Raw genomic sequence first — 24,603 nt, 5'->3', positions numbered from 1 at the left:
ACGTGGGGGCACAAAGGTTTCCAAGCATGAGCTATCAAATTATAAACTTAAGAGGGAATGTGACTTAAATAGTATACTAACGGGGTAGGAATAATAAACCACCAAGGCGCATGTATGTGCTCTGGAAGTATCTGCCAGCTACTTGGCTGGACAGCTGCAGCTGGCAGCGGGTCTCTCGGTTACTTATCCTGTCTGGTCAGCTAGTTACATACTCAGGGTCTGGCTGCGGCCATGTATTACCACAAAGATAGGAGACAGCAGGAGTGCTAGAGTAAGCTATGGACTTACAGTTTGAGTACTTTCCTCCTGAAAATGAAAAATCAACTCAGCTGTTTAACTAAAGGTTTGTCAAATAATTCCATAGAACAGGAAGACAACTTGCCAATGTATATGCTTTTCCCATAGGCCAGTTCAAATTTTAAGAGAACAGGACACCATACTGGTTTTTACTCCCAATTTTTAACTCTTTACAGGGGGGAAAAAAACCTGTTAACTAGCTGCATCTCACCCCCCAGCCCCAGACAAAAACAAGCATGCAGAATTTCAAGGTTGATTTCATGGCAAGCTCAGCAACAGCTGAGAACTGGGATTGCAAAAAACTGTCTTTAACCTTGGCTGCTCTATAGGTACCGTTGCTCTAAAGCCCATAGCGTAGGACAAGAAAATAATACAGCAGAAGTTTGTGTTCAGTGGTGAACCACCCTCAGCCACATGATCTAAGTCAAAGGGGCATTCACCTTTCTTTCCATTGTGTATCAGAATTTGTTTAAGCTGTGTAAGTCTATAGAGTTGCACCTTCAGGACAGAGTTAATGCAAATGAACCATAAATCTTACCAAATATTCAATGAACTTACATGTATGCACTCTAATGATAAATAATCCATGGATGGATCATTTAGGAAAATGTGTGTCTGAAGAGAAAATAAGTGTGTATTTCAGTCTCCTGAGGCCACCTCCCCAAATGAGAAAGCTGCTGACCTGCCTGTCAATTCCAGGTTCTGGAGCGGTATGTACAACCGCTTTGAAAAGGGGCTGCATCCTCGACAGTCAGTTACTGACTACCTGATGGCAGTGAAGGAAGAAACTCAGCAGCTGGAAGAAGAGCTGGGGATCTTACAAGAGGTAATAAACATTTGATCTCAATGTCCCCGACTCAACTGATGGTAAATTGAAACCCAACTCTGTACTCTGTGGAGTCCCCTACATGCTACATTCTTTTCTGCCATGAGGATGTTCGGCCATCATCTTTGTGCTCACACAAATTAGTATGAACATTTTGCATTTTAGACACAACAGTGGGGTGGTTTCTTTTTTTCTTTAGAGATAAAATTTCTCCTCTGTCAGTGCACCAAGTACTGCTCCTGGAAGAAGTTTTATATCTGTCTGTAACTCAGAGGGAATTGTGATGCTGTAATTTGGCATTAGTTTGTGACAAACTGTGCACTTCTCATACTCCATAAATGCAAACAGGCAGTTTTAAAGGCTGCTAACTGGGTTGGGCTCTGAACTCAGATTATTACTTCTTTTTTTAAAAGGCAAAGACACATAGGAGGATTTCTGGGCCCTAAATGTATCCCTGTAATATATACACCATTTCCTTTATTTCAGAGGTTGGCGAATCTTCAGAAATCACAATTAGACAATGATAAAGACAAGAGTAAGCAACAAGACCAAAGCAAACAGTTAGGGCTTTTTAATTCCAGCAACAGCTTAGCTAACACTCCGCAGGAGTATAGCAGCGACCTAAAATCATTCCCATCGCGGAGCCCTTCGCAAGGGGATGAAGAAGATTCAGCCCTGATTTTGACACAGGACAACCTGAAAAGCTCGGATCCTGACCTCTCAGCTAACAGTGATCAGGAGTCTGGCGTGGAGGACTTAAGTTGTAGGTCCCCAAGCGGGGGTGGCTGCTTGCCTAGTGAAGACAGTGGCAAGGATTCAGATGAGGCTGTGTTTCTGGTGGTCTGAAATACCTTCGCAACAGCAAGGATCCAGGTGAAGCCGAGTCCCTCACAGTCTGGAACAACATCTTTTCATGGGGTGAAGAATGGGAGTGGTATGTGGCCTAAAGAAATAACCCAAAGAAAGGGAACTACTGTGCAATTGTGTAAGTAAAGATCTAAGCAGAACAAGCCATTATTAGTTTTAGGACATAATGCTAAAGAAAGGTAATAACTGCTGTTATATATAGTAGTCAAGCCAATGTAGTATTTGTTTTATCAGTGCTGTACATAATTATTCCTTTGTACATTTCCATAATATTTATTGTACAAAATAATAGTTCTTCTCCAAAGACGTGAAATTCCAAAGTACACTCTTATACACAGGGACAAGGTTGAAGATTCATTAGTGTTAGCCTTACTGGTGAATCAGTCAAAACTTACTTTTTGTAGAGTTCTTTTGCCTTCAGACATATTGTGTATATTCCTCACCTATTTTTTTTTTTTTTGTGGGAAGTGTTACATTTTGAATTCCAACCATTATTTTGCATATTCTCCTACTAGAATCCTTTACAGCAAAGTAAAACTAACAAATGGACATGCTTTCTTAGGGGACAAATGAAGCTTTGATCCTGCAAAAATAGCCTTTAGTAAGCTGTTGCTGCTGCACATGAATGCATCCCGTGTGTACTCAACTCTCAACCTGTGCTGCAAGTTCAGTAGTTTCTGTGAGCAAAACTTCAAGGAACATAACGATACTTACAGCCTTTGTGATAAAGCATCCCTTACAATGAAAGGTGTGTTAGGCGGTATACTCTAGCCTCTTTTATGGTTTGTTCTCAAGTTTGATTGTTTATAACTTACCCTTGTTCCAAACAGCCTACATAAGATATAAAGGTAAAATTTTAAAGTAAGAAACTCCCCAGTTCTTCAGCCTATCTGATTCCTACTTAAAAATGTTTTATTTAAGTGTGACTGAGGTACATACACAGTAGAGAGAACAAGGAATCCAAAAATCACTTACAGAAATCACTTACGAAAGTGTCACTTTCAGAACTACAGAAAGGTTATGCCCATAAAGGAACTGTTCTAAACAATTATTTCTTCCAAATTTTACTGTTCAAAATAAACTAACTACAGCCAAGGGGTTTTTCTTTATCTTCACACAAGATTTCTCTTTTAGCATTTGCCAACCTGAACAGAGCATGGCAATGCTAACTTAAGAAGACTGATTCACCATAACAGAAAGGTTAATCTGGTTTGGTTTAAGAATTTTTATATTTTTTTAAGAGTGGGAGTAATAGCTTTCATAATCATAGGTATGGAAGTAAACCACTGAAAAATGTTTAAGATTTGGGATGTTTTGAAATTCACTAAAAAGGCTTCCATATTGGGATGTAATTATTCCAAGTGTTTGGTGGGTTTTTTTTTGTTTGTTTGTTTTTAATTAAAGCACACAGCTAAAAATATAATTCATATGGCTGCTCTTACCTGCTTGGAGACAATGTGGTACTGAATTCTAGTAAAGTAAAGCAGTAGTAATATAAGTTTAATTTGATTGCATTTCATACTAGTCCATCAAATATGGACTTACAGGCAGAACTAAATTATATAAATATACCTCAGTTCAGAAGTTCTAGATTTTATTATTCAGTCTGCTTTTATGGAATAGCTTTTCATTCTGTTCTAGGAACTTGATGTTATTAAAAATGACTAGGTAAACTTCAGTATTATTAAAATCCCTCTTAAGGGAGCTGCTGCCTTTGAACAAAGAATTCAATACCTAAGAACAAAATTTATCTTAGTATTATACTGGAAAGGTCAGATACTCAATTTGATGAATCACTGTAGCTTAGCTGAAATAAATACAGCTATAATTTATACTCTGTTGAGAATCTAGCCTTCTGTTTTTTAATCTTTATGAATTTTTAATGAAGCCCCAATTTTAATCGTACTTTTAAAAATGTTTCGTATTTTGAACACAGCCTGTAAAATTTATCGTATTAAAGGAGATTTTAAATGGGTTTTCTCAAACTAAAGAAACATGCTGCAAAGTCAGCAACAAAAACAACCTCACAAATATTCTGCCTAAAAATGAGTTTGAAAATGTGCAATATTATTGCATATCTTTAAAATGTAAAATTCTGTATGATTGTATTATGTCCTTATTAGACATGTCCAGAAATAAATGCAGAACAGCAATATATGCAGATTCAAAGCACTGTCTTCATGTCGCTTATGCAACTCCTTGTAATTAGCTGTACAACTACAATATTAACATATTAACATTTTATATTATGCCTTTACTTAGCAGCTCTCTGTGATGTGTCTTTCAGTCCTTGGAATTCAGCATTAGCTACTACTGTTTTCATTGTAATGTATGTATGTGTGCCATTATTAGCCTGCTGAGAAACACTTTCAAATAAACACTTGGGTCATTTAGTGTATGTTATTTCACACCAGTGAATGAAACAAAGGTTTGCTTTCCCAACTTTTGTAATACGGTTCATTTACTCCAGTGACTTTGTCACTGAGATCAAGGGATTTTTTGTATCTTCCTTCCTTCAGTACTTGAATCCTTTAGTTTAAGCTGTGGAGAAATCTAACTAAGAATTTAGTTAATTTTATTTTATTTTTTTTTTTTTTTTGGGGGGGGGGTTGTGTTTGTTTTTTTTAGGGAATGCAAAACAAGAAGCATGAGAAAACCACACTATAAACTACATTGATTTCTCATAGCCTTGTGGGGTCTCCCCTCTGCTGCAAATCCTTGCAAATTTGGCATAAGCTGACTGTAATTTGCAATAGGACACACAGGAACGTAACTGCTGGGAAGAAAGGACTAAAGAGCATTACAGATATCAATGGTGTCATTTTAGCCTCAATAGCTTCAGGCTGTTCTTTAGCATGAAAATGGGCATCTAAAGGACACTGATGCCAATGGGATAGAACAGTTGAAGTTTCCTCTACAGAAGGTCATCATCTAAAGAACAGAAAGAAAGCTTTACTAGCTGCTTTTATAGGTAGCTCTATATAAGACATAGATGAAGCTGGTAAACTGGTAATGGATTCTGAAAAGATGAAAAATAAAGAAGTTGGAGGGCACAACCCAGACTGAAGAATATCATTAAAAGTAAGGAGAGAAAAAGAAAAAAGTAAGTAAAAGGAGAGAGGCAGGGAAGTAAAGTTCTTTGTGAACTTTAAAGTTTTTTAAGTAAAGTTTTTTAAGTAAGTAAAGAACTTTTAAGTTCTAAGTAAACTTCCTTGGCAGTAAGGCAGGGAACCACATTCTTTGAAGCCTGTGGCAAGCCAGTTTGCATAGCATGCAAGACTGATGATACAAGCTAGTAACAATTAAAATCCAGCAACAAGGAGGCAGCCTTTGCAATGAAGATAAGCATTTCACCACTGTTGACCAGCTAACTTGATGATTTTATGTGGACGCTGCCCTGATCTACACACAGGAGTCCTAAAGTATATCACAAACACCACAGTCAAGGCAACAGGGTTGGGCTAAAGGTTGCATGGGCTGAAGGTTGGGTGTAGCCATTAGGTTAGCTAGTCACCCTTACGCGCTGTAGTGCAGAGACAGGGAAATGCCGCAGTGACTGAAAAATTGTCCAAGGACAGTGAAGTCACTGACAATTTATTTGGGAAGAGAGGAACGTGTAGTGGGATAAGTTAAAAGTAGGTAAACTTATCACATTACCAAGACTAGTGAAAAACCTGCCGAAGATCTCCGGCCAAGCATACAGCAGACCCCAATTTCAGAGAAGCCAGAAACACTGCCAGAGATTGGGGTGATGCGAAGGAAAGGTAAAATAAGCATTCAACTTTATTTATATTATTTATATTGCCAGTAAAGCACCTGGAGCCAGCAAATCAAATCACATTAAATCTTAAAGTAACATTTAGTGGTCTTTCAATATAAATCACTCTGGCGAGATGCTAATGAACTCTTACAGGTCCACCAGAACTGTTGTGACTGAAATCAGGGAAGGACTCATTTTTAAGTCTGCTGGTTGCCATGGTTATTCAGATTAATTTATTCTGTTTCTGAAGACTAAAGAACACAATTCTTTATGTTAAGGTATTCCCTTACACAAACTTTCTTTATAGCTTATTACTACATATAAATTTGATCTCTACAGGCATCTGACCAAAACAAGGCATTTAGAAAAGCAGTAGCCACAGATGAGTAAGAGTTTTCAAAGCCCATTTTGGTGGAGGTGGCTCCAAGAATTACTGCTTTTATTAGAGTTAAACAGGAAAAGCTCAAATCACTACACGCAAAGAGTAGAAGTTTGTCCTTGAGTAGCTTACTGCATCCATTTCCTACACAATTCTGTATCCTGCAATGGCCAACTCTATCTTTAAGTTAGACAATTACAAGACATATTAAAAACCCCAAAGCCTTTATTTCTAAGTTTAACACATTACAGTATTTACTGTTCAGAATAATGTACACAGTAAGGCTGTGATAACGGACTTAACTTTTTTGCCAGCGTTTTGATTCAGTTTTACTTGAAGGTCTCTTTTTTTTTTTTTTTAAAGATTTATCTTAAGTCTTTGAAGGGAGCAGGACTAGGAACTTGGACAAAAACAAAACTAAAAGATTTCCAACGTCCACATCTGGTCAAGGTCCAAAGTGGCAAAACCGCAGGAGTATGTACAGAGCAAACAGAACTACAGTAGATCATTAGATACTGCTTAGAACTTTATTATAGTCTCCTGGCTTGTAGTAGTGGCTAGCACAGCTGTACGTGCCTGATAATCCCCATCTTTCAGAAAGGTTAGCATGCCAAATACACTCTGAAATCTAGGAAACCTTTCTTCTGTAAGCCTCAGCAGAATGTACCATTAACACTAGTTGTATACAAGATCACCCCAAAACAAAACCTACTTGATTTCAGACTTACATTTTAAAATTTCTCTGGTCTGCAACAGCATCAGTTACACCTGTTACATGGAGAACTCAGTTCTGGATTTAAGACTCAGGGAAGAAACGAGAGGCCTAAACTCAGCCACAGAAAATATTTAGCAGTAAGATCAGATATTAAAATTAGGCAAACCCCAGACTCAATTAGCAGTTACAATACAGAATGTACCCTCGCCCCACCCCAAACTACTGCAACGCAAGAGACAACCCACCTCCTTACTTTTTTATTTCTCGCTCATTTATTTCACTTTTCTACTTGGCAGAACACCTCAGCGTAAGTACGACACAGTGCAAGGCTCTCGGGAAACCAGTCACTGTATGTAGCCTACCATTCCAGATTGCTTAAGAGTTCGCTTGACACATTTTAAAAGATTGTAGAATATGCATCTAGCAGCAGCTGCTGTTCTGTTACACTTCATAGGATATTGTTTATAAAGCTGGGTACACACCTACTCACCATGTTTCAGCAAAACAAGGCAAGGAATGCGCTTAACTTGCTAGAAGCCAACCCCCCCCAAAACTTTGACAGAGCATTATCAGTGTTCGACTGAGTCTTCTGGTAAAAGCATGATGATTACCTATGAAGAAAAATGTTCCCATTGGCACAACCAGTGTAGGACTAAAAGAAAAACAAACAAACAAACCAACCAACCTCAAACCAGCAGCAGGTTGGCTTGTCCTTTAAAGGCCAGAAAACCGGCTGGCTGCTCCTGTGTGCGACAGGATAGCCGTAGCTAACCTAGCACACCACTGAACACAGACTTCTGTGCTGCTTTTCTAGAGGATGGGTTTGTGACCGCAGAAAGGGCTAAAAAAATATGGGAAAAAAGTAATCTTATGAATAGGAACGATAGGAGAGAGAATAGAAAGGGAGAAAAGAGAAGACCTTAAACTTTCATATCCCTGAAGAAGAAACACTGTACTAAGAACTTGCCCTGAATCGTGACATTTTATTCTAGACTGTCCTCCACTATCATCAGGACTGCAGGGAGAAGTCCTGTATTTGTAAATTTGCTCACAAAACTGTAAGGAAAAGCTGAAGTGTTGAGAACTTGTACTGGTTTGGGAAGCAAATCTCCTGAAGGTGACCTGGCTAGAGAGTTCAGTCACAGTAGAGCACCATAATACACCACACAACCTTCAACAGGAGGCAGCAGATGAGGACAGAAGTCTGTCATTTCATGCCATTATAGAATGTATAAAGATACTAGCCCAACTCAGGAAGAGCACCAGACGTTTGGCCACCTGTACCTTTCTCTCCTTATAGTGAAGAAACAGCAACAGAAAGCCAGCCCTGTAGAGAATTTGTGTCTAGTCTTTAATAAAGACTGTTGGCTAGATACTCTGAGTAAGACCCAAACCAACTTGCACACTGCGCGCAAAGCCAGATGGAGTTTGCCAAGAAGGCAACACTGATGACTTAAATCTAACTTTTCTCCAGAGCTGCAGAAATCCCACTACTCAGAGACCCAAGTCCAGAACTGCTTGGAAACCTTAGCAATCTCATTTTTAATTAGGGCTTTAGTTAGCACATTAGCAAAAGTGCTATGTCAATATTCAAGCAGTACTATGTACCGTCAGGAGAAATGTTTTTTGGAAGATAGTCTAAAATTATTGCTTAACCACGGCACATACAACCTGTTGATTTTTTCAGGCACCCAAGTATCTTCTTTGATGTGGACCACAGTTCTGTTTTCTTGGAACATCTAATCTCAGAACTTGGACCAGCTCTACAAAGAAAAATCCCATCAAGTACCAGTGAATAGTTTACTCACCCTGAAAGGCAGTAGCTTAAGACAGACAACCACAGTACTGTAGAGTATGATAAGGCTGAGACTAAAGCCCCATTTGAAGATTCACTAGCCTGTGGAACAGACTTCTTGCACTTAAAGTGATTTTCCCAGCTCCAAAATTTACTTGCTTTTCTCCAAGTCAGAAAAAATACCTTATTGCGTTTTGCTAGAAGAGCTTCAAGTTTAGGGCTGACTGAAGATTAGTGATACAGAAAAGTGTTCGCTTGGATTGACATGCTTTAGTTTAAGACTTGAATCCGTGATGTTCTGTGACCCTATCTGGGTAACACAGAGCCAGTGTCTTGGCTAAGAGGTTTATCTCCAGACTGCTTCCTGATCAGAAAGAAGCAGGATTCCTGATACATTACTTAATCAGTGCTTTATCTTATTTATGTCTCAGAACTGTACAACTTCTTCTGTTCTTCTGGAACTTGACTATCTCCATGAAAACCTAATGCGCTGACAAAAAGAATGAGTCTTTTTGCAACAGCAAGAGAGACCACACATGCATCTCTGTAGGGGCTGTATTTTTCTCCTATAGAATACTGCACTTGGTCCTATCCATTCTCACCAGATATACCCCCACCCTAAAAAAAGACAGCTCACCAGAAGAAAGGTTCAGTGATTAAAGGGCAGAATTAAGTCTCACTTCCAAATTTAATCACTGGCCTTAACATAACACACTATGCAACTCCAGCCAAATTAGTTTCTTTGCTGCTTAAAATTAGGAAAAAAATAACTGCTACTTCAAAGAACTTCAGAACTAGTTTTTGTAAAGTGCTTTTGAGTTCCTCACATGATGAACATACTCATATTGCATAAAACAGAAACTGTGAGGTGATCTGATTATTTCTCCTATAAGCAAAAAAAAATGTGAAAATGAAATTGAGATGAAAATTGTGTTTAATTACAGTAGTAGGTACCAAGCCACACCTGAAATCAAGCGCTTCAGTGCTACTGAGCAACATACCAAATCTACACAGAGATCATTTATTCTGTTTTGATTCCAATATAATTTGTTCTAACACATCCTTTGCTTAATCCAAATCTACTTATCGAAAACACAATACAGGCTATACTCAGTTCTGTAATATTACTTAAAAGTAAAAAACTTGTTCTTAAACATTTTGGCTTCAAGAAAAGACAGCTTGTGAATCAAATCCACTAACAATCTCAAATTATGAACTTCTTCATTTTCCAAAGCCCTATCACCACTTATCTCAAACTCTTCCACAGATCAAGCCAAATCTATGCTTAAAATTCAAAATACAAAAAAGATATGAATTATGTTTTTATAAAAATGTAAAAAGCTAGTCAAAATTACATGTTTAGATAATCAGTCTCTGAAGAATGGAGTATAGCAGCAGGAACTTAAATATAGTAGGAACTATCAACAATAAATACAAGAAATTAGTGCAAAGATTGCAATAGAAGGATTCTTGAGTACAATGAGAATATAAAGAGACATTCTAATTTGTACAAAAACCATCCCAACTCTGTATACAATCTCTTCTATAAATACAACCATAAGATGAAATGCTTATTTGCAAATAATAGTTATTAAAAAGTGTGCTTTATTGGGTTTTTCACTTGTTCTCTTGGCAGGTGTAGTTTGCAGGAAGTCTGTAAAGACAAATTTCTATAATTAGATATTTTAATTTCTCCAGAAGTTAGTTCTATTTAAAACATAACAACAGATGCAGTACATACTTGATTTGCACAGAAAGCATTATTAGAACACTGAGCATTGCAACAAATTCATTTGCAGTTAGCAGTTTGTAGGTGTGTGACGATGAGGTGAATTATTTAAAAAACAGAAAGTTTACGGCAAATATTAAAGCAGCAGTTTACCTATAGCGGAGCATGAAATTGGCTGTGCATTGCTATTGCCTGTTGAAGTTTTTCCTCTTTGGCTCTTCTACAGTGGCAGAGCTACAAAACAAGACATAGCAAGAGTGAATCCTGAAAGGCATATTTCTATAATGCATACTATGTTTTCTCTTTAATAATTTAGCTACCTTGCGGGCTCTTTAAAAAAAGAAAGCCCTGTGAACCCCCTCCCTTCCAAGCTTCAGGCTGAACAACGGTCTGTATTGGTAAGATAACTCCATTCACAATTGCTTACAAGAGAATTGTTTCCTATGTTATGAAATGCATTTATAGGCACCTCTAAAGAAAGGTATGCTACCCAGTAAATTGCTCTTGTCACAGCATGAGCAAGAGCAGTGGGTTTTGAACCTCAGTTACTTATTTGGCGATAGCCATCAACAGAATAATTAGTTTAAGAAGTTTAATAAATTAAACATAAAGGTTGCTTAATATAATGTGTCATTCTATGTCAACTTACCAAATTTAAACTTGTCCATGTGGCTACCTTCCTTGTATCTGTATACAGGTTATAGAAGACAGTGGCACAAAAAAACCTACAACACCACACGACAAGGGTCTAATGCGGGAGACCTTTGCACTTCTGCCTTAAAAACTTTGTGCCTTCACAACACAGATTATATTCTAAACAGACTGAAGCCACTTAGGGATATTTTCTTCTGTTGAAGCTTATTAAAGCACTGTTGTGTACCACAGAACTGCTCAAACTCTTAGGTCTTAAATTTATTCACTATGTGTTGTAGATCTCTCAGATTAGAATAATTTGTATATTACGTACTGTTCTCTTTTCCATGAAACTACTAAGGAAGTCATCTATTTCTGTTTTGCCTTCCAAGAAGTCTTCTGCAATAGTGTCAGATTCCTCTTCAGCTTCATGAGCAGCTACTTTAAGTCTGGCCTGCAAAGCACTTGGACTGCAACTCTATGAAAATAAAAACTCCTATGTAATATTGAACTGTCCATCAAAACCTACCTTTCCGATAAGAAAGATAAATGACTAAACATGAACTATGTGAAGAACATTATTATTACATAAAAGCCTAAGTGACCAGATGGAAGCTTAATGTCCAAGAAACAGCACAGCTTGTTAAACTAGAAAAGATCCAATGTGAGAAAAGCATTGCTAGTTTAGGTCTTCATGCACAGTCATTCTAAAAGATGTATAAAGCTTTTCAACTTTTACCCTATACTGTCAGACAGCAGAGAGCTTGGAAATGTGACTTCTGAATAGAACTAGTGTTTCAAGTGACTTCAATACATAGGGTCTACTTTTGAAACTCAGTAGCGACCCTGAGAAGTATAAAAATGTAAAATAGCACTTACCGTTCAGCTTTTAAATACCCTTGAAATGACTGTGGAGAGGAAGACAGGAAAGGAAAAAGCACCTACTCAAGAAGCAGATGGGCTGCTAATCTAAACCAGTATACTCATTCTTCTGTTCCTCAAACCTTACTTGTGTATATTGCATGTAATTTCATTATTTTTCCTCTAATATGTTTGGGCAGTTAATCAGAACATGATTCACGTCTTCAGTAGGAGTCTGTACAGAGCCAGAACTGCAAAATTAAGGTATTTATGGATTTTAGTTGCTCGGACTACCCTCCATCTACCCCATGAAAAATATTTTACTTAGGTACTATAAAACTGCAATCAGAAATTTCCTGTTTAATTAATCTTGTGCAAAATAAGGACTGTTTGCTGTAATAGAAGATGACTAAAATTCATCTACAGTACAAGTAAAAAGACTTGTCTGGAACTTTTAAGGGGAGATAACAAGAGATACCAGGTAGCGTACAGTGAACATCAATACATGAAGATACAGCACATATGTGGAAAAACAGCAGAAAAATCCATCTGCAACTCCTCAACTCACAGTCTCCTAACAATCGTTAAATTCAACCAGCAAATCTAACTTAGACAAAAGAAAAGGTAATGTAGCAGTGGGGTAATATGTCCTGTTTTTAAGTGGCTTCTTACAGAAACAGAAAGTTTCTCAATGCCAACTACACCTCCACCCACTTTAAAGCCAACTTACATCACACAGAAAGGAGGCAATAGGAGTCAGACTATTCTGGTTTTCAAGTGAGGGATCATTTAATTCATTTAGATCACCTATGAAATCATTCAGTTTGCTGTCACGTAACTTTCTGTTTGTTATTTTGCTGCTTTGTGGACATTTTGATATTCAGGTACTATGCATGTTATTTTGATGGACGGTTGTATTCTCAAGAGGTGACAAATCTTGCAAATAATGATGATTTCAGCACAGAAATTGTTTATGAGAAGTTACATCTTCTAACACATATTCTGGTAAACATGCTAAGAAATCATTCTCCTTCCCCAAATTGCTTTCTGAAGTTACGACTTTACCCTATTTGCTCTTTAGAATGTACAAAGTTTGACAGCACATATAACATGTTGCCCACAGTTAAGCATACCCAGTGAATCACAGAATTTAAGTTTCTGAAGCAATCGTTTGAATCATTTTAATCTGGTACAGTTTTACAAGCTCATTATGTTAAGTGGTTATCATTACTTAAACAAACCTTCTTTAAAAAGCCTTCTATTCTTAAAACTGGTCTGACCCAGGATTGTACTTATGAACAGCTCTAAAAGCTCATCACACTCTTCCAACTTTGCTTGTATTGTAGCATTAAAAAAAAAACCACCAAATCACAACCCAAAACCCCAGTTGTGCAACCATAACACTGTTTTGCTTTCCAACTGTTTGGTACTTCATTCCATTTCATTTCATACTTGATGTGAATCTATTTCATATAAAATTAAGGGCTTAACTAGAAGAATATTCTTTATGGTTAAAGATCCCAATCAAAACTTCAGTTTTATTGAAGTAGTCTTAAAGGATAATATGATATAGAGATTATACCTCACTAAGTTCATGCTGTCTTTGCATCTTTTTTTCAAAGGCTGCTTTCATCTGTGTCAGTTGCTCATACTGGAAGGAAGAAGAAAAAGAATGTTTTCCCCCTGAAAAAAAACAGAATGTTACAGCTAATATTTTTGAAAAAGATTTTATTGTCCACTTACTTTATCCAACACCATCTGTCTTTTTGCCTCGAGAGTAGGCTCCAGCAACAAGTTTTTTTCTGTAAAACAAAATCACTATTACTGCCTTTTTTTAGAGGATTCAATGTGCAGAACAGACACAGATGCTAATGTTTTAACATCTTACTTGCCAGCTCTTCAATGCTTTTCACTAACTCATTTCTATCAGTAATGACTTGCTTCAGTTGTGGTAAAGCTGCAAACTGTTCCAGTAGCACTTCTCCTTGCTCGTTCATACTGGTCAGCTGCGATATACTACATTCAAACAGAAAGAAAGCACATTTAAAGCTAACAGCAAACATTACGTGTAGAGTTACTAATTTCTGCCAAAAGTCAAAAGTTTGAGGCATTTATTGGGACTTTACAGATATACAACATGACCAGAGCTTATGTTTCCCCTTTCTCCTGGACTGTGGGTTCTACTATCTGCAGCAGTGAGCTTTAATGTTAAAAAGTACCTCTCATTTCAAGCCTTACTTCCTATGAAGTGTTTTTTGATGCTACTGCAGTGGGTTGACCGTGGCCATTTACCAGATGTCTGCCCACCTGCTCTCTCAGTCTCCCTCCTCAACAGGATATAGGGGAAAAGCTTGTAGGTCAAGATAAAGACAGTGAGATCACTTACCAATTATACAATGACCCGCAAAACACACTCAGGTTGGGAAAAATTAATTATATTGCCATTATATTAAGATGATGAAAAAGAAAGACAAAAACTAAAACACCTCACCCCCTTTGACCCCAGGCTCAACTTCACTCTCATTCCCCATCAGTGCAGGGAGGAAGGGGAATTGCCCGTGTGGCCGTCCCCATCTGTAACAGTTTGTCTCTGCTGCTCCTGCCTCCTCGCTCTCTTCCCCTACTCCAGCACGGGTCCCTCTCCATCACAGGCTGCAGTTCCTGGCAGGACAGCCTGCTCTAGTGTGGGCTCTCCACGGCTGCAGTTTCCTTCAGGGCATACCCGCCTGCTCCAGTGTGGGGTGCTCCATGGGCTGCGGTGTAGATACCTGCTCCCGTCTCGTCCTCTCCACGGGCTACAGGGAAACACCTGTTCTACTCTGGTCTTTTCCAAAACTTCCATGGGCTGCAGATGAGTATCTGCTCTGGCACTTGGATCACCTCCTTCCCCTTCTTCTCTGACCTTGTTGTTTGCAGCATTCTCACAATTTTCCACTCCCTCCCCTCAATCCTCACTGCCTCTGCAGGCTTTGCTCTTCTTTAAATGTGTTTTCATAGGGGCACCACTCACTTCACTAACGGACTCAGCTGTCCTGCAGTGGGTCTGCTGCCAAGCTGGCTGTGCCTAGCACAGGGGCAGCCCCTAGCCCCTTCTCACAAAAGCCACCCATGCAGCCCCCCCAACTACCAAAACCTTTGCCACCTACACACAACAGAGCTACGCAGAACAGCTGCATTACCATTTGTGATCAGAAGATTCATGGAATTTTAATCCAGTCGTCTCGAAAGAACCAAACTTGATTTGAATGTTTTGTTAAAACAAATTACACTTCCTCCCCAAACCCCTAGCTTTCTTCTACACAACAGAACTTACAGTTGATTTAGCTAAATGAAATCGGCTCTTAGGAAGGTGTCAAGGTAAACAAAAAACGCCCCCAAAAACAGAAGACCTTCTCACCAAAGGTCTTTTCCTTTTTTGAAAGGAGTTTTCAAGTGCTGAACTATGACACCACCATAAATATGTGAGATCAGAAAGCAACCAATTTCCTAAGATCCTTTCAGAATTAATAGCTAATCTGTATAATCTGTTCAATCCCAGATAAATGATCCAGGAGGCCGTCTCATTGGACCTGAAAAAATTGCTGGGAACAGTAACTAATACAATTTTTTTGAATTGTGACAGGACATGCTTTTGATTAAAATATTTGTGTAATATGTGTATGAAGTATTTAGATGTGGAAGTGATTTGCACTGGGACACCTGGCATGTTTACCACCTGGATTTACCTGACCCAACCGCCCTGCACATGCTGAGCTGCTCACAAAGTCCTTGTGAATTAAGAGAATGCAATCTGTAAACCAGTCTCAAGTCCATTTCCTTGTCCCCTTTCCTCCTTCAAAAGGTATGCTTACCATATTAGCAGAAATTAAGTCACTGGAAGACAACAGAACACTAGTATGTTAGGAAATATAAAAATAAATGCTCTTTTACCTGGTGTTGAATCCTGAAGTATTGTTCCTGTTGAGAAAATCCTAAACAAGCAGCACATTGGAATGCAGGGCTGGCTTACTTCCTAACTCTACAATTTTGGTTAAGTCGTAGTTCTCCTATTGATGTTATCTACAAAAACATTTCAGCGATGTATACAGACTTTTGACAAAAATCAGATACAGACCAGTGGTAATTGCCTTTTAATGACTACGGAATGTTTTGGCACCTTCTGAAAATTTACCTTAATTCTGAGAGTTCTGGAAATGTCTCAGGAACATCAGGCATCTTGTAAGTAAATCCATTCTGGCCAACCTAAACAGAAGTTTAGAAATGCTTAGTAGATTTTCAAAGAGCTATTTCGTGATATTTAACCTGATTAATCCAAAACTGGAGATGAGTATTTGCCAGCAACAAGAAAAGTAGGAAAAGCAGAAAGAATAGTAGCACTAGTCTCCAAAAAGATGTCTCAACTCAACCATGGCAACAAAATACTTGGGGATGCTTGAGGTGGCATGTCACAAAAGATGAGTCACTTTTGGAGGAAAATAGCCTGTCTTGCTACGTCCTCCATTTGGTAACAGCTGAACGAGCCATGAAACACATAGGAGGACTATAACTCAAGGAAGTGAGCACAGAGAAAGAGACTGACATTTTGATCTCTATCATGTGGTTTTAAAGTTATAATCCCATGGGAAAAAGTTTTCAGACAAGGAAAAGAAAGTCTGTCTTCACAGAATGTAAAAATTTTAAATTCTACAAAGCCACAAAAGCATCTTCCAAGATTAAGAAAGTTTTCGTTTCTAAAGAAAAGACTTTATAAAAACCAAACATTTAGCTGTAAAGTTTTTACAGAGGATATTAAAAAAAATCCTTCCAGAGTGCATCAGTGAAAGGGAATTTGTGAGTACACACATACAAGATCCATGAAGCGAAGCTATTTCAAGCATGAAAATGAGAAATAAATTCACATAAAGGCTTGAGACTGCACATCATTCTCACCTGATAGGTTCTGGGCAGGAAATGCCATATAGAGAAAAGAATCTCATTTTCTATGACTGAAGAAACAGTTACAGCTGCACTATGGGGGACTGCAGCTCCAAAAAAAAAGTATATTCAAAGATATTTACCATAACGCGTTTCATTAAAGCTCAGAAAGACAAATCTGAGTTCAAGTTTGCCCTAAAAAACTTTTCATCAAAGCCAAAATAACAGTTATTTTCCTAGCACCAGCAAAACAATGAAGTGCAGTCACTCTGAATGTTCCCTTGAGTTTTGCAGCAATGCCCTGTGTGCCATTATCCCCAGTGTCTGACAGCTTTAGCTTAAGCACCAAAACTCTGGCATACAGACCTGAAGCACTGCTTCTGCTGTCGGAACAGGTAGCGGCAGATCAGGGATCAAGCCGTAAGAGGGAGCAGCAGGCTTGTCTGTAGTGTAGCTTGAAGAAACTGATTCAGCAACAGGCACGGCTGCCATTGTTCTGTTTGTTTCTTGAGGTGGGTATGGAGGAAGAAATGGAAACCCCTGAGGAGCATAAGGAGGCATTCCAGCCGGTTTGTTGAAAAGGCTAAAAACAAATAAAAAACCACAACCATGAGCAACCAACTGCTTACAGCATATCTTACCATTTGAATTATAATCACTACACCACATACATGACACAGGATTGAATTTTTATAAACTTTGCATTGTCTGTTTCCAGTTACTTCCAATGTAGTAAGTCTACTTTATGTCTTAAACTGCAACATAATACACAGCTTCATCAAACTATACTCTTATAGAGCAGCCAAATACACACTCACACTCTTAATTAAAATGAAAACTACTTCTCAAAAAATTATGAGAACTTAAATACAAAGTGTTTCCATGTAAAAGTCCTGAAAAATGCATCTGTGTCATACATTAGTTCTTATTTATGGTATAGCATTTAACAGCTTGGGCAACACACAATTACTTCTAAATAACACAAACTACTTCTTTTTTTACATTCACAACTGCAGCTGCATCTAAACCCAGTATCATTGTCAGCCATGAGAACCATAATTCTACTGATAAAGCTGTAATGTCTCAGACCACTTTTGTGTATTTCATACAGTTCTTTAAATTGCACAATTTCTCTTGCGTAGTTGTGCAACAGAAGCTGTTAAGCCCGGGAGAATATGACCAGAGCATGAAGACACACAATGGCTCAGATCATGGTCTACAGCAAGTTCAAGATTTCATCTGATAACATACGCATTTATTCTTTTTCAAGAAAACAGAAGCACGAAGTTACATGAGCATGTTAATACAGTAACTCCAACGGAATCTAGTGTTTCTTCTCAAAGTAATCATGCCATCAAGCATGTACATGAAATGCTACAAGAGCAGGGAATCTACGTCTCCCAATACATCCACTACATTATGTCTGTTCCTGCCCTCCTAATACTTGATTTCATCTCTTTTGAAAAAAAGTAAGTTAACACACATAGTTCCATTCATCATGTTTATAGATACTTACTATGGAAATGATGTTGAACTAGAAGCCAGAACTGGAGGATTCTTCCAAAACTCGTCCAGTAAACTTTGAATAATTTTTCCAAGATCCGAGTGCATTGTAAACTGGTAAAAAAAAAAACAATGCGAAAGAAAAATTACACCTGGAATCCAATAGTTCCAAATGTGCTGAACTTGACTGTTTATTATATCCACAAGGCAGTGCTGGAAGCTATTTCAGAGACATATCAGCTAATATAAACTGTGTATACATAAGCTCCAAATAAAACGATAAAACCACATAGAACTGAACAGAAACTAAGAGACTTTTGTATATTCTATTACCAATCAAGAATTAATCAATTACATTTCCAATAAACAACCCAAACCCCCCACCTTACTGACCAAATTACATTTGTGAAAACAAAGGCGGAGAGGGGGAGAAATCAAGATTTGAGACAAAAAGCATTAATTGCACTCTGAAAAAATCATAACCTCACCCCACCCCACCAAACTACTACATCCTTGTTGGCAGAGAAAAGGGAAAGAAAAAAAAAGGAAGAACAGCACATTAAAATCCTGAGTATTAGAGCCAAAACCTTGACATCTTTCTAATAGATAGCATAGCATAGAAAGAACTATGCTATTTCTAATAGCATAGAAAGAACTAAATTACAAAACAGTCTTAAAGCATCCTTCTTCCTTATTTGGAATACACTGTACAGAAACAAGAACTGTGCTACTGGTACTAACAAGAAAAGTGATAGGAACTTTCTAAGCCATCGTAACTTAAAACAGTTTTAAATACATGGAATACTCAGTAACAGTAGGAGAATAAATAGTAGTATACTGAACACTACTGAATTTTTGTTTTCAGACCATTCAAAATACAGTTTGAGAGGGATAAGGATCTGCACTAGTCTTTTTTTACCAGAAGTATTAGCAATACTGTAGTGTGACATGTATTAAAATTGCTATTAACAGTAGACATATGTGAAACTACAGATTATACATACATTACTTATTAATGGACTGGTCACATACACTCCCTGCTTGTCCATTAAATGATGTCTCACAGGTGGGAAAACACTGATAACTGGTTTTTCCTGAGGAAACTGAGGTGGAAGCAAGCTGCAAATACAAGAATAATCATTACTACAGCTACATCCCATGCTGAAGTTTGCACAAGGCGGCTTCTTATGCAAAGAAAAAGTACTACTAATTACATAAAATTACTTTTCTGTGATAAGAGTTAAGGAGCAATGTCTCTGCCCATGGCAGGGGTGTTAGAACTACATGATCTTTAAGGTTCCTTCCAACCCAAACCGTTCTAGATTCTCTGAAATACAGTCAATGAAGCACACAAAAGGATTATTCAATTACAAAACTGGAAGTCAGACATATTAGAATACTGGGCTTCCATGGAACTGAAGAGAGCATTTACTACAATATTGTAGTATAACAATGAAGCAATTATGTCCACAGACAAAGAAAAAGCTGTAGCATAACGAAACTATTTTCTAATACAAATGTTACTACTGCAATGACAATGCAGCGTAATCTGCAAGAGTATCAGGCAAGTTATCAAGCTAAAGTAACAAAAAACTTGTGACTGGAATACCATTAATATTTGCCAGAGAAAAAGCACCACCCAAAGTAAATTAATAGGAAATGTTACAGTAAATCACTTCTTACGATCCAGAAGCTTCACTGCGTTAAGAGCTAGGAGTTACAGCAGATTAGTAAATTACTAATTAAGGTTAGTTTCAGTTTTAGGGGGATTCAAAGTCATCAGAAACCCTCGAGTGTTTTTCTCCTACTTATTTTCAACTAAAACCACACAGGTATCTTAGGAGCTGAGCACAGCAAAATATAGTTTTGCTTTAAGCTCAGCATCTTCATCTTTTACAGAACTAGTTTCACCCGTATCACTACAACTATTAATGCAAATTCAGGTTACAGTTCCTGAAATTAATTATGAGATGGGAGCCACTTATGTTCTATTATTACTTATTTTTGAGAACAATTTTAATTTTCAAGATGTGCATTTCACTCTACTTACATGTTAATATTAATTGTCAAGTTGTTTACAGTGAACGGCAGTCGATATTCCACATCTTTCTGAATTTCTGCAATGCTGTCAAAGAAGAAATTGTTAGCATCCGATTCATGGTCAATGTAACAGCCCGAAGTCTGAAAAAGGGCATCACCTCAGACCTTCGTAGTTAGTTTAGTTTTGAAAAGCCTTGTAAGAAGAAAATTTATAAGGCTGGTTAATATGCCTCTGAATGCTACACTGAATATTGAGATTAAAACAAAAAAATAGTAGATTCAACTTTCAGATCGTATACATGATCCCAAGCAACAGAAACACAGTACGAGAAATTGTGCTACTTGCTGATCTGACAACAATCTCAACTTATATTTCTCCACTTAGTGGCTTAATTTAAGCCACCAGATCAGTGATTTTTTTTCATATACTGACTTTTTCTGATAAAACATTTACTTTGCCAAGGCATTACACGTGGTTCACAACTATTGTCCTGCAACACTGCCTACAGATCAGTACTTAGAACATACATCACCCTAGGCCTTCTGCCTTAACAGATTAGCTTACTATTTAATAGTAGTTTTTTCCACGTGCACCAAGTTCTACGCACTTGCACAGATATTTTCAAGAATAAACGATCTGGAGAAGAGCTACTTGAAAGAATGTAAAACTCTGTAATCCAGTGACACTCAAAACAAAGACCCCCCTGAAAAGCACCAAGTGAAGAAACATGTATCTTATGAAATCTGGTAAGATCAAATCCAAATTTGCTTCTCCTGGAACAAGATAGTTATTGAGAAAAATCTTTAAATCAGCTGCATTAATAGGAAGTTGTTTCAATACTCAAAGCACTCTACAATTTGTACGCACAGCAAGACTGTTCTGAAAGCTGGCATCCCAAAGAATGAAGAGGAGGAGGAGGAGGAGGAGGAGGAGGAGGGGGAGGGGGAGACTTAGCTCAGAAGCAGAATTTCTGAACAATACAGATATACCTAAGCTGGGACTGGGAGAGAAAGGAGAACAGAAAATTAGCTTCATCTAACAATGCCTCAACCAAAACAAACTTAAAAAGCAGATCGATTCCCCTTCCATGTATATTTCCTGCCTGTACCTGGTCAATAATATTCTCCTCCCTCACCTCTCTAAGGCCACCTTATGAATGGAGGGAACAGAGCTCCAAAAGGCAATAATGGCAGCTTGGTGTTCCCAGAAAGCCTCTTTGCACCCAGCTTCAGAAATGCCCCTCCATACAATTACTTCTTCAAGAAACCCCAAACACATTACCTGCAAATGTGTGTTAAGCGTAGTGCTAGTAGTATTCTGTACCCCTCCAAAGCATTATTTATGCACAGAATTTAAAACTGTGGTTTTCAGGATTTTGGGAATAAATGGAGTAAGACACAAACGTAGCTATGCACCTTGCTTTCTGCAGCCTGACCTTACTCCTCTCACAGGCAACTCAGCATCTGCTCTTTCCCTGTGAAACGACTCGCTGTTTGAAGAAACTATCAGGTATCTTCAGCACAGGACCATTCACATCGGAGTTCAGGGCTCTACTGTGATACACCACCCACTGAAATCACCACCTCCTCATTATTAACTGAAGGATTCTCCTGGAATCTCTCAACCACATTCCTGCCCTGTAATCATCTGTTATGCATTATAATAGCCTGCTACAAAATCCTTTAGAGAAGGGTATATAATTATGTTCCACTCATGTGCAAAACCTGTAGGAACTGGGGAGAGAACAAGGAGAGAGAAACAAGAAATCGAGAATCTCCAGAACTGTTCGAACTGTTCTAACCTCATTTAAGCAAAACCTTGAACCGACAAAGTTAGTTGTCCCTTCCCCAAGTGGGAATGGGTACACTGGAAAAATCACACATTTTAACTTTGGCTAAAACAGCAGCAATCACAAGAAAACAGTTTTTTCACAAAAACTTGGTATCAAGCTTCTAACCCATAACAGATCCTGAAAAGGAAGACTAGCTACATTAACAAAATTAAGATCACATGTAACTGGGCTTTTATGACTTAAGACAACACAAAACAAACTTACCTAACTCAGGTAACACACCATGCTAAGAATTTTATTTTGAGCATTTAATGAGTAACAGCTGGCACACACATAAATGAATGATTAAATATACTTATCGGACAAAACAAGCCCTAGAATGACAATTATTCAATCATTGCTTAGGAAACAACTGTATTGCAATGCTTAATGCATATTCTTATCCTATAGGTCTGTGTTGCTATGGAGTCCATAAGCAAGCACATGGGTCCCACCCCAAAAAAACTTTGCACTTCTGAAAACTTGCACAAATAGCCACACCTTTAAAAAAGCACCAGCATCTGAGGCGCTGTTACTCAGATTTATTCAGTAATAAGTTTCTCTTAACAGAAGAGTACACTCTGCCAGAATGTATTCCTTCCCTTGCCTAATTTTTGGGTGTTCTATACCTACTGTCAAGAGAGATCAGGTATGCTAGAAAACACAGCTGCAAAGTCACATTTGAGCAGCTACTGTCTCCCCAAGACTGCTCTCCATTCCTGGCTGCAGGGTCCATTCGCTCTCTGTCTGTGCTTGAACTGGCACCTACACAAACAGTTAGCAACCCAGTTCAGCAAGCCAACTGACAAAAAAACGATCACCTTTTGTGAGGACTTAGCTTGAGGTGAGCTAAACTCCCTGTTACAAAAAAAAAAAAAAAAAAAAAAAAGAAATAAAAGGCCAAGTAAGGCCAGTACAGCAAAACTTTCTTAGTTAGGCTGCTGCATCTCCACAAAGACAGCTCCCTCAAAAAGTGAGCTGTGTTTCAAAACCATTTGTGAAACCGGCTCCAAACAGATTAAGCGAGCAACAATACTTGGCAGTAGTGCCATACTTACATGCCCTGTGTGATAATTCAGAATATTAGGATATCTAGCCACCTGCAATTACTAACCTTGGAAATACAGTAAGTATCTCTTCCACACCTAGTCTCAGTCTGACATACCAGAGAACATTCTCCTTCCTTTTTCTGGACCATTTTGAAGGCATCTACCATTCCACTACAACAGACATCCTAGACAGACATAAACATCACACCTCAACAGACCTCCTAGGAAGCACGATGAACGCTTACACGCTCACTGAAAATATACCTCGAAATACATGAATGGTGGGTCACCTTTTAAAATATGAACACTTTTAAGAAGACTGAGAAGTAGGCAAAACTGGCCAGCATGCTGCCCAGCTGGGGCGTCTCGGGATAAAGGAAGGTGTTTTGCCGTAAAAAGCGTGGCTGTTGAACAGGCGTCAAAAACCCGCCGGTGAGCCTCTAAATCGCACCAGTTTCTGTGGAACAGTCAGGCACGAGCAAGTTCGCACTGCACATGGAAAACCAGTTTGCAGAGCCGGCAGCGCTGCTGTGCCGCTGCCGGCGAGAGCGCCGCGACACACGCCCCCCCCCCCCCCCGCCCGGTTCATCCTTAGCCTTGGAAGAACCGCGCTCCTACCGCCAGCTCCCGCAAAGCGGGCGGTACCGCCGCACACGCGCTCCGCAGCTCTCTGCGGGCGTTAAACCCCATCAACTACCCACGCTGCCTTCCCGGAGCGGCGGCCGGCGCAGCCGAGCACGGCTCTGCCGCAGCCCCGCCGGTGAGGCCGGCCCGCCCCGCCCGCTTCCCAGCGCAGCACCCGCCCCGCCGGGGCCCTGGCCCCCGAAGCGCCGCGGGGCTCGGCCGGCCCCGGCCGCACCGGAGCGACTCCGCTTCCTGTTTACCCGGAGGCGCCGCCGCGGCCGATGGCCGGCGGGACCCAGCCGGGCCGCACCGGGAGGGGAAGGGGCGGCACCGCGCCCGGCAGTGCCTGCGGGACACCGAGGCCCGGCGGCGCAGGGGGCGCCGGGCCCGGGTCGGGGCTCACAGGCCGCCGCCGAGTCCCGCCCTGTCCCCCCCGCCGCGGCCGCGGCCACTCACGAGGCGTGGGCGCCGCGCAGAGACTCGATCTGCCGCTGCTTCTGCTGCTGCAGGCTGGTGCGGGCGGGCAGCGGCGCGGCGGGCGAGGTGGAGCCGCCGCCCTTGGCGAAGGGGAACAGCCAGTTCATCCTCGCCGCGGCGGCGCCCGGCGGGCGCGGGGGCACCGGCGGCACCGCGGCCCGGCCTCGCTCCGGTGCTGGCGCACGCGCGGCGGCGCCCCGCCCCGCCCCGCAGCCGGGCAGCGGCGCCCCGCCCCCGGTGGCACGCGGGCAGCGTCAGCGCCGCGCGCCCGTGACCCGCGCCGTGGCGGGGCGGAGGAGAGG

At 39.8% G+C, this 24,603-nt stretch overlaps 2 protein-coding genes across 7 annotated transcripts in view; one reads left to right on the top strand and one right to left on the bottom strand.

Moving 5' to 3' along the window:
* MTMR7 (myotubularin related protein 7) overlaps positions 1 to 1,969 on the top strand; it is a gene marked incomplete at its 3' end in the record, with an annotated part of 72,903 nt that extends 70,934 nt beyond the window's left edge. For all 3 annotated transcript variants that reach the window (XM_080389646.1, XM_080389645.1, XM_080389647.1), the window contains 2 exons: positions 997 to 1,123; positions 1,610 to 1,969. In XM_080389646.1, coding sequence (XP_080245772.1) covers positions 997 to 1,123; positions 1,610 to 1,969 — 487 coding nt within the window. The remainder of the gene's footprint in view (positions 1 to 996; positions 1,124 to 1,609) is intronic.
* VPS37A (VPS37A subunit of ESCRT-I) lies at positions 1,931 to 24,574 on the bottom strand. Of its 4 annotated transcripts, none has more exons than XM_080391108.1 (12): positions 24,281 to 24,574; positions 20,330 to 20,404; positions 19,284 to 19,398; positions 18,293 to 18,393; positions 17,143 to 17,359; positions 16,034 to 16,104; positions 13,751 to 13,878; positions 13,606 to 13,664; positions 13,445 to 13,513; positions 11,336 to 11,479; positions 10,522 to 10,602; positions 1,931 to 2,066 (listed from the first exon to the last, which is right to left on the bottom strand). In XM_080391108.1, the coding sequence occupies exons 1-11, from the start codon at positions 24,406 to 24,408 to the stop codon at positions 10,522 to 10,524; spliced, it is 1,188 nt and encodes a 395-aa protein (XP_080247234.1). In that variant the 5' UTR covers positions 24,409 to 24,574; the 3' UTR covers positions 1,931 to 2,066. The 4 variants fall into 4 exon arrangements, with proteins under 4 accessions (XP_080247234.1, XP_080247233.1, XP_080247235.1 ...); XM_080391107.1 differs by lacking the exon at positions 1,931 to 2,066 and adding an exon at positions 9,556 to 10,293; XM_080391109.1 differs by lacking the exons at positions 1,931 to 2,066; positions 24,281 to 24,574 and adding exons at positions 9,556 to 10,293; positions 23,266 to 23,752.
* Positions 24,575 to 24,603: the final 29 nt, after the last annotated feature.

Source organism: Falco punctatus (genome assembly GCF_963210335.1).
Source record: "Falco punctatus genome assembly, chromosome: 1".
Taxonomy (NCBI): Eukaryota; Metazoa; Chordata; class Aves; order Falconiformes; family Falconidae; genus Falco; species Falco punctatus.
The sequence above is the reverse complement of the archived record's forward strand: the minus strand, read 5'-3'. Positions and strand labels throughout refer to the sequence as shown.

What these genes read in the sequence shown, in the direction of transcription:
- VPS37A (XM_080391108.1), bottom strand. Translation starts at nt 24,408, where the DNA reads ATGAACTGGCTGTTCCCCTTCGCCAAGGGCGGCGGCTCCACCTCGCCC. An exon ending in TTGACAATTAATATTAACAT is followed by an intron (nt 19,399 to 20,329) that starts GTAAGTAGAGTG and finishes TTGTATTTGCAG; the next exon opens with CTTGCTTCCACCTCAGTTTC. An exon ending in CCAGAACTCTCAGAATTAAG is followed by an intron (nt 13,879 to 16,033) that starts GTAAATTTTCAG and finishes GTTTGAATGTAG; the next exon opens with TATATCGCAGCTGACCAGTA.